This window comes from Belonocnema kinseyi, chromosome 6, assembly GCF_010883055.1.
Source record: "Belonocnema kinseyi isolate 2016_QV_RU_SX_M_011 chromosome 6, B_treatae_v1, whole genome shotgun sequence".
Classification (NCBI taxonomy): domain Eukaryota; kingdom Metazoa; phylum Arthropoda; class Insecta; order Hymenoptera; family Cynipidae; genus Belonocnema; species Belonocnema kinseyi.
The window spans coordinates 128,278,975-128,292,027 of NC_046662.1; the positions used below are offsets into that span (position 1 = coordinate 128,278,975).

The 13,053-nt window shown below is 35.0% G+C and overlaps 1 protein-coding gene across 2 annotated transcripts in view; it reads left to right on the forward strand.

Annotated features, from left to right (window-relative positions):
- Positions 1 to 13,053, forward strand: part of LOC117174971 (dynein regulatory complex subunit 4) — a 247,743-nt gene that overhangs the window by 145,544 nt on the left and 89,146 nt on the right. For both annotated transcript variants that reach the window (XM_033364444.1, XM_033364445.1), the window contains exons 3-4: positions 7,257 to 7,518; positions 7,586 to 7,846. In XM_033364444.1, the coding sequence (XP_033220335.1) occupies positions 7,257 to 7,518; positions 7,586 to 7,846 (523 nt within the window). The remainder of the gene's footprint in view (positions 1 to 7,256; positions 7,519 to 7,585; positions 7,847 to 13,053) is intronic.

Here is a 13,053-nt window from a genome sequence, read left to right on the forward strand (position 1 = left end):
GAACTTCCAAAAACGCACTTTTCTGAAGAATTAAAAAAACTTGAAAAGCGATTGACCAAGTGTATAGAGCTCCAAGGAGATTATGTTGAAAAATAAAAAAAATTTACGCAAAAAAAGTTGTTTTTATACTTCATTCTAAGGACTTATTGAACTACCCTCGTACCATCAAAATAACTTAGAATTCATTTTAGAGCCTGATAAAATTCCAATTTCAAAATAAGATCCAGAGATAGCAATTTCAAAAATAGAAAAATTTCTGAAAACATTAGAATAGAAATTCCGGCATAAAATATCGCTTCTACGTTTATTTCTGATGCACTCCTATCCTCAGCTGATCCCCAATCTTGGGATCAGGTTTAGGGATAATGGTTTGAAATAAAGTTGATTGAAATGCACCTGCTGAAATGCCCCTATTTCATCTGCACTTCCTGATAGGTATTGCGTCTAGGACCGGTCTACTAAAAAGAAACAATGGAAATCAATTATTACAATCAGAGATAAGGTGTTACTTATTAAAATGATTAAAACGTAAGTATTGTGTCAATTATTACTGCCGACACTGTCAGTAATAAGCATACACATTCACAAAGTATTTCTTTGGTAAAAAGTTATCAATCGGAAGTATAATAAACATGCCAGGCCGATTTTTTATTATTTCGAGGTTATGCCCATAATGTTATTGGCACAGGAAAAAATTTAATTTCCTTCTCTGTCTACATACCTCACCTTATTATTAATTAAACACTTTTATTATTTGTACTCACTACTTAACATAACCTTTATTTCTTTGACACTTGTATCCATTTTAAGTTTTCGAACGAAACCATAAAAGCTATGATAAAGTTCATCCGAAGATGCGCGGACTTAACCGAATAGCCGATCCGAATGCAACATTAAAATTGCGAAATTTGAAGATTTCCTTGTAATATGGCTTCTCCCTTGCTGTGTTGTAATTCAGGTAGCATTCCAGTTCTCTGTACATGTACGCCCTACCGTGTCCACCCTGTATATTTAAAGTCATGCATGATGTGATAAATAGGATAGACAATATGGCTTTATTTATTCAGAACACAATTTTTATTTTGTTTATTCCTTTTTTTCAAGTCGTTCGAATTTCTAAAGATCTTTAGTTCAAGTAAACTCAGTTATAGTTTTCTATACGTTTTTATTTTAGGAATTTATATCGCATTTAAACGGATTGTAAAAAATAAAGAAAGTACTTGTACTTCACAATTTAAATTATGGATTGTAGTGGTCGAAATCCACATTTAATACACTATTTAAATGTTTTCCAGGGTGCTGGACATTTCAGGAAATGAGATTGGGAAGTAGTCAACGTTTAGTTGTTGTATTTATTTCTTGTTGTTTTCCTCAAACGGTGTTCTTTCTTTTTGTAATGGCCGTTTGGATGCCGCTTTTCGTTTTTTGGAATAGTTATTCTTTCGTGACCAGTGGCGGACTAGCATGGGGCGTAACCAGGGTTTCCCGGCTGCGCCCCCCTTTGTTGGCGTCCCCTAAGCCATGCCAAGGCGGCTCAAAGAGATCTTATTCTTTAAACAAATAAATATATGTTAGATTGTAATGGAAAGAGTGAAAAGAATATCCAATAATATCCACGATTTACACTTGTACTTCTATAAGTAATACCAGTAAAGTAAAAAGTGTCCTCGTATTTCTTTTTACCCACATTATTCCCAAGAATTTCCATAATGCATGTTTTAGATTCTAATAAAGAAAGTTTTTTTTTAAAATGAATAATAAATTATTCATATTGAAACAGTGAAAATGAAAGAAATATTCTTGTCTTCAACTACATTACGGAATTTTAAATTCATTTGTTTCCGATAGAATCCAAAATATATTCACTGATTACAAATGTATAGGACACCTAAATGCATTTTCTATCTGCGCCTGCTAATATATTAATTTTTTACATATGTTTACTTTCGATGGCGCCTATACGTACCTTATGGGAGTTTGCAGGTCAACTTATTTATGCAAAAAGTATGACTCTATTTTCGCGTTCAAATATGAATGGGGGCAACTCATTTAATTTATTGCAAAATTTTGACTAATTATCGGCCGTATTTCATTATTCTAGTAATTTTAAAGTTGAAATTTTCTCTAAAACAAGTTATTAGCTTACATTTAAAGGGTTGGGATCAAATGATTTGTTTCATTATTTTGGAAATTGTAAAATATTACTGTATTTTGCTATGCTTTACTATAATAATTGTTATTTTATTATAATTTTAGCATTTCTCGTAATTTCTAATGTTGTTATTATGAATTACTTATTCAAATCAAGGCTTAAATCTTCGCGGCAAAAATACTTGAAAACTTGCAGTCTATAGTGTGACAAGTTTTTTCATTTTTATAAAATAATTTAAAAAATGAACAAAATGAACAATTGGTTGAACTCTTAGACGAAAAACCATTTGTCCGCTGCGCGGGCACATTCTTATCGCTTTCCAGTTGCAGCGCGTCAAGGGGTGCTCGATAATATATTTACTTCACGCTGCATGCTCGGTCTTTATACTTCCCCACATTTGTGCACAAACTTTTTAAAATTGAAGGTCAAAGCATCAACAAAACTGTAATTTGGTGATTGCGAATTATCTTTTGTTAAAGCTCCTTAGGCTTTAACTTCTCTACATTACGTTCAACACTATATATCAAATGTATATTACATTTATTTTTGTACCTCAGCCCGGGATTGTTTATTCAGTTATTGCAAAATAAAGTACAAATTTGATTTATAATAATCAATTTAATATTTTGTTCCTTATTTTGCTCTAAATTTTATCCTTAGCTACCATGAAGAATTCATCGTTTTAATCAATTTATTATATTACAATTCATTATATGCATGGGTATTGAAACAGACATATTTTCAATGTCTTGTTCTTATTATTTAAAGAGTTCGCCTTCTGTAAATAAACAATTTTGTTATTTTAAAAAATTAATTTTTTATTTTCAATGCTTTTTTAACATTAATAGGAAGCTTAAAATAAAAACAACGCGTTCCATAAAAATGATTAATAACGAAATTGGAGTTCTTTGGTGGGTGACTTGTAACTTTCGTAGATAGACCACGAAACTGAATGTTTTATTTTTAATTATTTTTTTGCTTGATGAAAATTTGAAATTTCGATTTTCTAAAAAAATTGAAAAAGTTCTTATGACAGTCTTGAAGGGGGAAGGGGGGAGTAAAGTTTTACACGCATCTAATACGTTAACGTTATACTCCCGATGCGGCCCTTTTTATTTTCACAATTTTGCATTCTACTACAGTGGTGTAAGGAGGGTTCAATTTTCACAAAAAATTTCAAGTTTAATAAATACCAATGAAGCAGCCACTGCACCATCTAGTTAAACGATATTGGATTAGATTTGATTTGTAAATTACAATACAGAGCACGAGCCACGTTCTTTCTGGCCAAGTAATCATCTTGACTACAATTGATTACTGTATAATTGTGTATTTTAAAAGTTTTTCTCCATCGCTATTTTCTTGTTTCAGATAGTCCTTTTTAAATCTAATATCTTTCAATGCTTCCGCCTAACGTCATCCGAGTCCTTTTAAAAGAGAACCACCAATCTTTAAACAATGTCAACCCAAATTCATAGATGCCCTATTAGCAGCCCGATTACTCCAGTTCCAAGGCAAAGAAATAGGAGAAAGGGGCGGCGCTGCCCACGCAGGATATTATTTGAGTCCCAGTCATAGAATTAATTTTTCATTCCTACAAAAAGCGCTCCAGCTCACCTACAAATTCTATTGTGGGAATAAAAACCAGATCTTTGCATTTGAAAAATTCCGATGGCGGGCGCCGAAAAGTTCGGCTTATATACATGAGAAACGCAGACCAGCCATACGCGATCATAAGACGCTGATCTGAAAGGTGTTGTCCTATATTCGCAACCCTAAACTAGATATGTCGATATATCGTCTCGAAAGTTTGAAACCTCGAAACGATGTCCTTGTCGACTTGACCGCGATGTGCCGATAATAGTCAGTACACAAAGCACTGGTTCTTTGTTGAGGTCAAGATAATGCCGTAGGCATAGGTACGACGACGAGGGCTATTGCAATCTCATTGCTATTTATGCCTACGCAAGAGAAAACGCAGCCAAAGCGGATCGAGATATCTATCCATCTCATAAAAGCTGACCCGTTGTTAACCAGTCGGAAGGTTGTGTCCGAGGGTGTTTGTGAATCTATCCCGAATAGCAATGAGAGCCGCTTGGGAATATGTAAAGATTACTGTATCCTTCCATTCCACTACCAACTCCCGGATGAGAGCACGAAAAAGCTTCTGAATTTTGACCATCAGAGGAGCAAGAATCGCTGCGAGATGTCGGAGAACCTGTTTATAATTTGTTTAATTGTCCCGTCTCTTCCTGCTACAGATTTGGCTTTCCTAGAAGATAAATAGTATAGAAACTCTGCTCAAGAAAGGGCTTGGTTTATTTAATCTATCTCTTGCAGATATAAGCTTGGCTACACAGCAACCAGTGGAATATACAAACGAACCAGTTCCTCCAAACAGTTCTCTGATAACCGGAAAATTTGGGCCACTCTCTACGTCCGTTAATCTCACGCAGAAACCCTTGACCTTATCGTCAACGACTCTGAAAGAAGCCTTCTCCTCCTGGTTCTGGTTAGATAAGTGCCTCTTCTTCGCTGCTCGCCTTCTTGCTCGGACATCCTCGCATTCGCTATTCCACCAAAGTGGTTTCCCCTTTTTGCCAAATCAGCGACTGCTTGCCCTGATTACTCAATTTATCTCAAGGACATTAAAGAAGAAGTTTATAAACCTGTCGTAAGCCCTTATGGGGGTGTCTCCCTCAAGGTGGCCCGTGAAAGGACCAAAATCTCTTCGCCCATCTATCTACGAAACAAATACGAGCCAAAAACATGTACATTAAACCTGTTCGAATGGGTTTTGGCCACAACCGGGAAGACGTCAAGCTTCCGAGAGACCGAGACCAGGATAAATGTGAGATCTAGATCATTCAAGGGAACCAGACCCGTATCGATAACGGCAGTGGTTCGATTGCCAAGAAAGTTGAAATTCAGGCTGTCGTACATTTGGGAATAAACATAAAATCCCCACAAAGCAAAACCTTTCCGTACCCATCTATTCTATTGGTGAGAGCCTCCCATCGCTCTCGCAGTATCCTCGCATGGGGTGGGACATATTTCGTGATCACTACCATCTTGCATGGCGAGGAAGATACGGTTACTTTAAACTCGTCGGGCTCGGTTTCCCAGCGTCCCCCGAGTTCCATCCTATCATCAGCAAAGCTGTCCCTGACCAGAATCATAACACGTCCATTCCTTCTGTCGGCATTGCATGTTAGGTAGCAATTATTCTCCTACACAATGCGCTTCGGAAGCCTTGTTTCATATATGCAGAGAATTTTGAGACCATTTCCATGAAGAATTGCACCCATCTCTGTTATTCGGTCCCTAGATAGTAGGCTATGTGCGCTTTAGTTTGTAAATTTAATACACTCAATTTACCATTCCGTTCTAATCCAGAAACTTAATTAACAATAGCAAGTATCGAAGAGAATATTTCACACGATTACTCTTGCTTATACGACTACATACTTGTAGGACAATATGAAGAAAATTTCACCTTTAAATGGTCCTACCAGTTTTCCTGAATCGGGAACCTGATTAAAGGTATTATAAACAGAGAAAATAACTGAATCTATTCTCATTTGAAGTACAGGATGGGTACTTTATAAGATTGATCATTTGCGAGTCTTTGTATGGAAGTTAGACAAACTGTAGTCTAGTTTAAAAGGGCTCAAGGCTTGATTGGTTCCCACCATGGATCACAGGACCTTTGTGAAACTTTAGAAAGTCACGAGCAAAACATAAATGGCAAACCCGAAGATTTTTGTACCTTCAAAATTTAACTCATATCTGTAGAATTCACATTAAAATCCAGGATAAAAATAAAAATTATAACCCACCAAAAAAATAAAACCGAAAAAATGAAAAAGAGCTGAATATTAAAGGAATGCATTTAAGCCCCTGCGCAGGTTCAGCGATTAAAAAAGACAAGAGAACAAGTCTATATCTATAGCATCGGGAATGAGTTCTGATCCTCGCTGGAATTTGTCACCCTAAACGAAATTATCAAAATATGATATGTCATTTTTATCCTATGTCTTGCTGCTATGGTTTTAGCCTGATCCATAGGGCTCATATTGTTGAAAATTTCCAGGAAAGAGTATTTCGAATAAAAATACCGTTTTTTGTATAAAAAATTGTGGAGTATAACCCTTGCATCCAGAATTTTTGTCATTAAGGTAAAGTATCAGAAAATTGGCGTTAATCCTATCCGAATGCAATGCCGGATGATTTAATTTTCCCACATTAACTCCCCTAATCGTGCACTCTAAATCCATATCCGAGCAGAACCCAAGAATAAGCAAGTCCTTTTTTCTAGCATGAATAGGTGTCAATTGTGAATGATTTCTTTGCAATAAGTGTACTGAAAGCATGGAACGTTCCAGGATCGTGCCTGGAACGTTTTGCGAGCACCTTGGGAATGTTTCGCTGTAACGGTTACACCACGTCCCCAAAACGTATCAAATTTTAAACCTCTTTAGAACCATCAAGGACGATACCACTGGGACTTGGAGGGGACTAACCGTTATTGTTATTGTCATTAATAACAATAAATATTACGTAAACTGTAAGATACAGGTAAAAATCGATGTCAGTTTATAATGTGCATATATCATAGTATAATATAGTATACATGGTACTCAAAATTGAAAAAAGACATCTATTTTTACCTATCTCTTGCGGATTACGAGTTAAAAATAACATTAACTATAAGGCCCATGCAACCACCAGTAGGACGTCCCAGGGACGTTCTAAAGGGGCGAACATTTTACACATTCTGGGTAAGTGGCTGGCACGTTCCAGTGAAACGTCCCAATGTAAACGAATACTCATTGTATCTGGCAATTTTTTCTGTCTGAAAGCCAAATAGAAACCAATAAAAGTTCTTAGATGCCTATATAAATTTTATAATGTTCATTCACGTATTTCGTCTAGAGATACACGTGAATTCTTTCAAATTTCCTTGCAGCTTGACCTTTTCTGATTTCATTTCAATTCAAATCTAGAATTTTTTTAAATCCTCATTTCTTAAGAATTGTATATTCCCTCATTGAATTTAAAAAAACAAGTCTTTTAAAATTATTTAAATTTACTGCCTCTTCAGAAACAAGGAACGAGAAAAAGAAGAGTTATCGGAAAAACATGAAGCAGAGCTAACATTGTATAAGCAGAAAGTCAAGCATTTGATGTATGAACATCAAACCAATCTAGTGACATCTAAAGCTGAACACATATTCGCTTTAAAAATGGCACAAGGCGATCATATATTACAAGAACACGAATTCGTCAAGGACAAAATTTTTTCTAAAAAGACTGAAAAGGAAACAGAAATTTTCTATACGAATGAAGTCCGAGCATTGCAGTTAGTAAGTTCATGAAGAAACTACTCTAGAATTTTAATTAGTATGTTTTTTATTTTATTTTTGCTTTCAGGTAAACGCTGATGAAATGAGTAGAATGATGAAGAATTTTGAATCCGAGGCCGCTGAATTAGAAGAAAAGTATGAGCAAAAAATAGCTACTTTATATGAAACACTGTTACTGAAACATCGAACAGAAATAGTAGAAGTTGAAGAACGAAAAAATCTGCAGATATCTACCTTGATACATAATCACGAGAGAGATTTTGCGGATACAAAGAACTATTATAATGAAATTACTGTCAATAATCTGTCTCTTATAAAAAGTCTTAAGGTAAGTTTTTATATTTTTACTACATTTAAAAAAAATCGTTATACTTTTTCGAATAAAAGAAAAATTTCAAAATAGGAAAGTGATAATAATAAAAATATTTGAAATTCTACTTCCGTGAATGTGGTAAGAATCGCATGCCTTTGCTTAAAAGGCTAAGTGCTTTTCCTATTTCACATGGTACTTTTCTCATTTGATATGGTGAAATATTCGCGGAGTAGCAGTTAACAGACAGTTTGACTCCGGCGCTCCAACCTTTTTAACACAGTACTTGTTCGGTACCAGGTCGGAACTCCTGCTCGGTAACCGGTCAGTCTCATCATAATTCATTCATGGATTTCGCGAATAAAAATTTAATTGAAGTAAACTCGTAACTGGCGAATGTTCCTCTCCTTTCGACAACCACCTACACATTTTGATTCTCCAATAAAAATATTTTAAGTTAAAGTTTAAGTAGTTGAGCACGTAAACAAGAGGTTGCAGGAAACATAATTTAATTATACTTTTTTTTATAAAATAAATGATATTTTATGAATAAGTGTTAGCATAATTTGAGACAAGGGTGCCCGCTTAGTCCAACGCTTTTTGCAATTTTTATTGCGGATATGCAAAGTAAGCTAGCGGCCAGAGTGGTAGGAGGAGTTAAGGTAGGAGGAGTCATGATATGGTCACTCGCATATGCAGATGACACAGTGCTGCTAGCAAAGAGCGAAGAGGCTTTAAAGGAGATGATGAAAAGGTTGAGATGAGACTTGGATAAAAAAAGTTTAGAGTTAAATGCGGACAAGTCGAAGTTTATGATGTTCAAAGAGGAAGTCAGGAACTTATAGCGAGAATGAGATGCGGTTGCATGGAGAATTTTATTAAGTTCTGGATTTCTATAGAGAAGAGAATATGTGAATTGTGCGGAAAGGGGAATGCAAAATTTGACCACTTATGGAGGAATGTCAAGAGGTGGAAAGGAGTGGGATAAGCTTGGAGGTATTGTCGCATGAAATTTGTCTTGACAAAAGGGCAGTAGCATGGGGGAAGGGGGTGTTGAGTAAGATGGAGAAAAAGAGAAGGAATGAGGAAGAGGAATGGAGGAGGAAAGATTGTAAATAGGAGAGGAAGTAGGTATAATAAAATAGTAAATATTGTTAATAGTAGTTAAGTATTAGGTGTTAGCCGCGGAGGCGGAGGTTGACAATGCGAGGCATAGCAAGACAAGAGCGACATGTGTGCTAGGCGAGGCACAGCGAGGAAGGTGAGGCTATAAAAGCGAGCGGATTAGGTATAAGATGTGGATGGATGTTAATTTTTAAGAGATAGTTGTAAGAAAATTCTGTACAAAAATGGAAATGTTTATCTGTCTACGGTTTATTAACGTTTTTCTGTAAACAAATTAAGTTTTCTGTTAATTGCTCTACTTCTTGAAAAATAAAAGAAGTTAGTTGTAGATAATGTTTCACCAAAAAATTGAGCTATCATTTTTTAGTATCTTTTTTTTCCGTTTTCTAATCAGCGTCATAGAAAAACAAACTTCTACAAGAAATAACAATTTTAAATAAAATACTTCTGGTTATTTAATATATTATTTACAGAATACAATTAATTTTTATTTTCTTCAGGATTCATTAATTTCGATCTAATGGACATTTTCACCATTTAAAATTCCATTATTTATACGGAACCTTATGTCCCCAATGTATTTTTCAAATTAATTTAATTACTTACTTTCATTTTCCTCGTGCAGGTTTCAAGGTATACTGGCTGCTTAGTGCTCGGTGCCTCCAAACACGTGCCTTACTCGCCTTAGGCATTTCCCATAATAAATAGAATATTATAAACGAGTAATATACAAATTTCACTGCACCATCAGAAAACAATAAGCAGCACTAGTTCTGCGAGCACTTTGCTTTTAGAAACATGATTGGGGCCAGATCGTTATTACGTTTGAAATCGGACGATTTCTGCACAAGAGTTAGCACAATCTCAGAAGACAAGCTCTCCCTTGTTCTTTTGAGGATTTTACGTATGTCACGTCCATGCCAATAGAATCATAGTAGATTGTAACCGGAGTATTTAGAAAAAAACATTTTATAACGCTCTGCGCGCCACTTATCCAAAGCAATGCTTCAGTTGGTATCTACACTGCCCTATAAAAGTTTTAGGCCACCTCTTTTTTAAGACTGACCATACTCTTAATTTTAATTATACCAGAGCTACCAAAATTTCGCTTTAAAAGGTTGATTGTTTTGAAAATTCTGTATAAAATAAGCCCAGGGTGAAGCCAACTTGTCTAGTTTTTAAGCTGATATTACAAAAATAGTGTAAATTTCAATGTTTTCTTAAATTTTCAATAACTTCCGAAATAGTCAACATTTTCCAATGTTCCTGAGTACATTTTGAAGCTTTTTTCACCGTATCACAGCAACTTATGAGTATAAATCGTAAACAAAAATTTTGAATTGCGAGAACTTAAAGTTGTGACAAAAAAGTTAAAGAAATTGAAATATTATTTTTATAACAAAAATGTTTGTGTAAAATATATGAAACATATAATCATGAAGTTTCTATGTAATTTCCTCAAAATATGTATCTATTTAACTTTTATTCTGATTTGCCTGCAGAAAAGATATTTTCAATTTTCTACCAACTTTTTTATTACAACTCTTTTAAAGAGAATTTCTTTAGCTCTAGTATAATTAAAATTAATAGAATTTACTCAGTTATAAAGAGAGTTGCCCTAAAACTTTTTGCTAGTGTAGTGTTCCTCCTACAAATGGAATTCTTTTACAATAAAATGCTTTCTTAAAATAAAATATGTGAAGAAAAAATTGAGAATTCAGTGTACGTTACCGACAACACGTCGGCTTCATTCTTCTGTTCAGAGTTTAAATTATTAGACACATTTTTCATTTTTCCAGTCCTACAAATTAACTCTAAAATATCTCAGCATTAAATCGACGAGTTCTCGATATTCTACGCCAAGAAAAAAGTATTCTTTAATTAAAAGTGCAGGTATTATTGAATTCGCATCATTTAGGTAATAGTTTATGTCAATAGTCCAAGAAATTTTAGTTTGAGTAAAATGATTTGAGCTTTTCAATAAAAATCCTGGCGGACCGAAGGAACTGAATGGAGCTTTATAAGTCTTTTATTTTTTCAAACTTTTTACCGTTGCAAAAAAAAACTATTGCGATTATTCCGTGACCTTCTATATGAAATTTTAACGTAGAATCCGAATTTCAACCATTTAAAAGTTGATTTTCCTGCTTTTTCGAGTTTTTTAAAAAGGAACGGAAGGAAACCCAATGGGATCTTTACGGGTACTTTGTAGAGGTACTTTGTACTTTGTAGTTGCGATTTTACTTAAATTAAATCTTTATTCGCGAAATCCATGAATGGATTATGATGAGACTGACCGGGTATCGATCAGGAGTTTGGACCTGGTACCGAACAAGTACTATGTTAATATCTTGTTCGGTTCCTTCGGTCCGCCAGGGGGGTACTTTGTAGAGGCTCCATTTGTTTCCTTCGGTCTTCCAGGGTCTTTACGGGTACTTTGTAAGGGCTTCATTCGATTTCTTCAGTCGGTCAGGGACATTTTCCTACTAGTTATATTAATGTAAGTGTTAGCGGTTCATCACAGCAGAATAGCTCTATTGCATGGTCCACCCCTTCAGAAACAGTAAAAAAAATCCATTTATCCTTCACCGCAGACGTCGAAAATTGGTGAATGGTTAGACTCTTCTGTACAGTGCCATGATGCTATGAGCGCACAGTAGCATTGAATTAGCTATACAATAGAAAATCAATAATTATTTCATCGAATATATTTACAAAATCGCGTCTTTTTCCAAATTTTCCAATTTATTTGTAACTATTCAGTTATATTGCATTAAGAAATACTGAAATATAAGTAAAGTAATAATAACGATAATCAATTTTTTCCGAAAACATTTTACAAAAAAATGTTTTCCCTCATTACACGTTTGGTCATAAAATTTAGGTCTCATTAAATTTTCATCCAAAAAGTATATTTCTATTGAATTACGTTTCAACCCATTTTTCTTCAAAGAATATTTTTGCAACACAAATTTGCTGTACATAATTTTTGGTAAAAAAAAGGAGGGTACCAAGAATACAACGGAATTTGGCCCCATCCCCAACTAATGTGACTGATAAGAAGAAGTTTTTGTTGATTAGATCAAACTTTACAATGGGCACAACGTTGTGGAATTTAGCCTTCATACGGTTTTCCGCCATTTAATGTCAAAACTCGCACTAAGAGTAAAAGTAATATGTGGGGCAAAATGCGTCAAGTTTCCTCACCTAAAATGATTGTTTCTCTTGTATCAGGTTAAAACTTGTCTAAATTATAGTCCTATTGATCGTTTATTAATTAACCAAATCCATTTATCAAGCAATTGTCAATATACAGGAGCCTGAAGTTTTTACATTTTCAGGTGCTTTTTCAGCTTCTCGTGAGTGTAACTTCTTTTACGAATATACGATTAAACTTTTCATACAGTGTTTTGGGAAGCTCTTTTCATGTACTTTAAGGTCATTATAACAGATCCCCCCCCCCCTCCCCAGAGTGTCCATTAACGGACACTTATTCGTGATCGAATTCTCGGCTCCGGCCGACTGCAACGCCATTGCTGACAAGAAGTAAAAGGAGGCAGGGTATCAAGACCTCAAAAAGGAGTTTCAACGGCTGTACCCAAAATATTCGAGCAAAGTAATTGGCCTTGTAATCGGTGCTTAAAATCTTATCGGCGTGCAAAAAATATTCCAAGGCATTTGTGAGGTGGATGCACTAAGCTGACGTCTTTGGATCTCTTGGTGTCTTTAAGAAACACGAGGGTTTCGCCGACCTGTCTTTGTTATTTCATCATGCCCTGTGACCACCCATATCACGGTCGTGAGAGGTGGCCATTTCTGTGATTTACTGCGGTTCTACTGGGAACCAAGGTTATTTTTAGATGACAATTGCTCCCAGTAGGACCATGCAGTGGTTTTTTAACACTTTTTTAAATATATAAAAGAGAAAAAACGATTTTTGAATCATTTTTTTTATTTTCATACAGTTATGTAAGTCCGGATAATTGAGACTGGGACGACCAGTATATACCAGGTGTATACATATGAAACCGGTATTTTTTCAAGAAAAAAACACATTTATTTCAAGAGAATGATAACAAATATTTTATTCAAAGTATGCG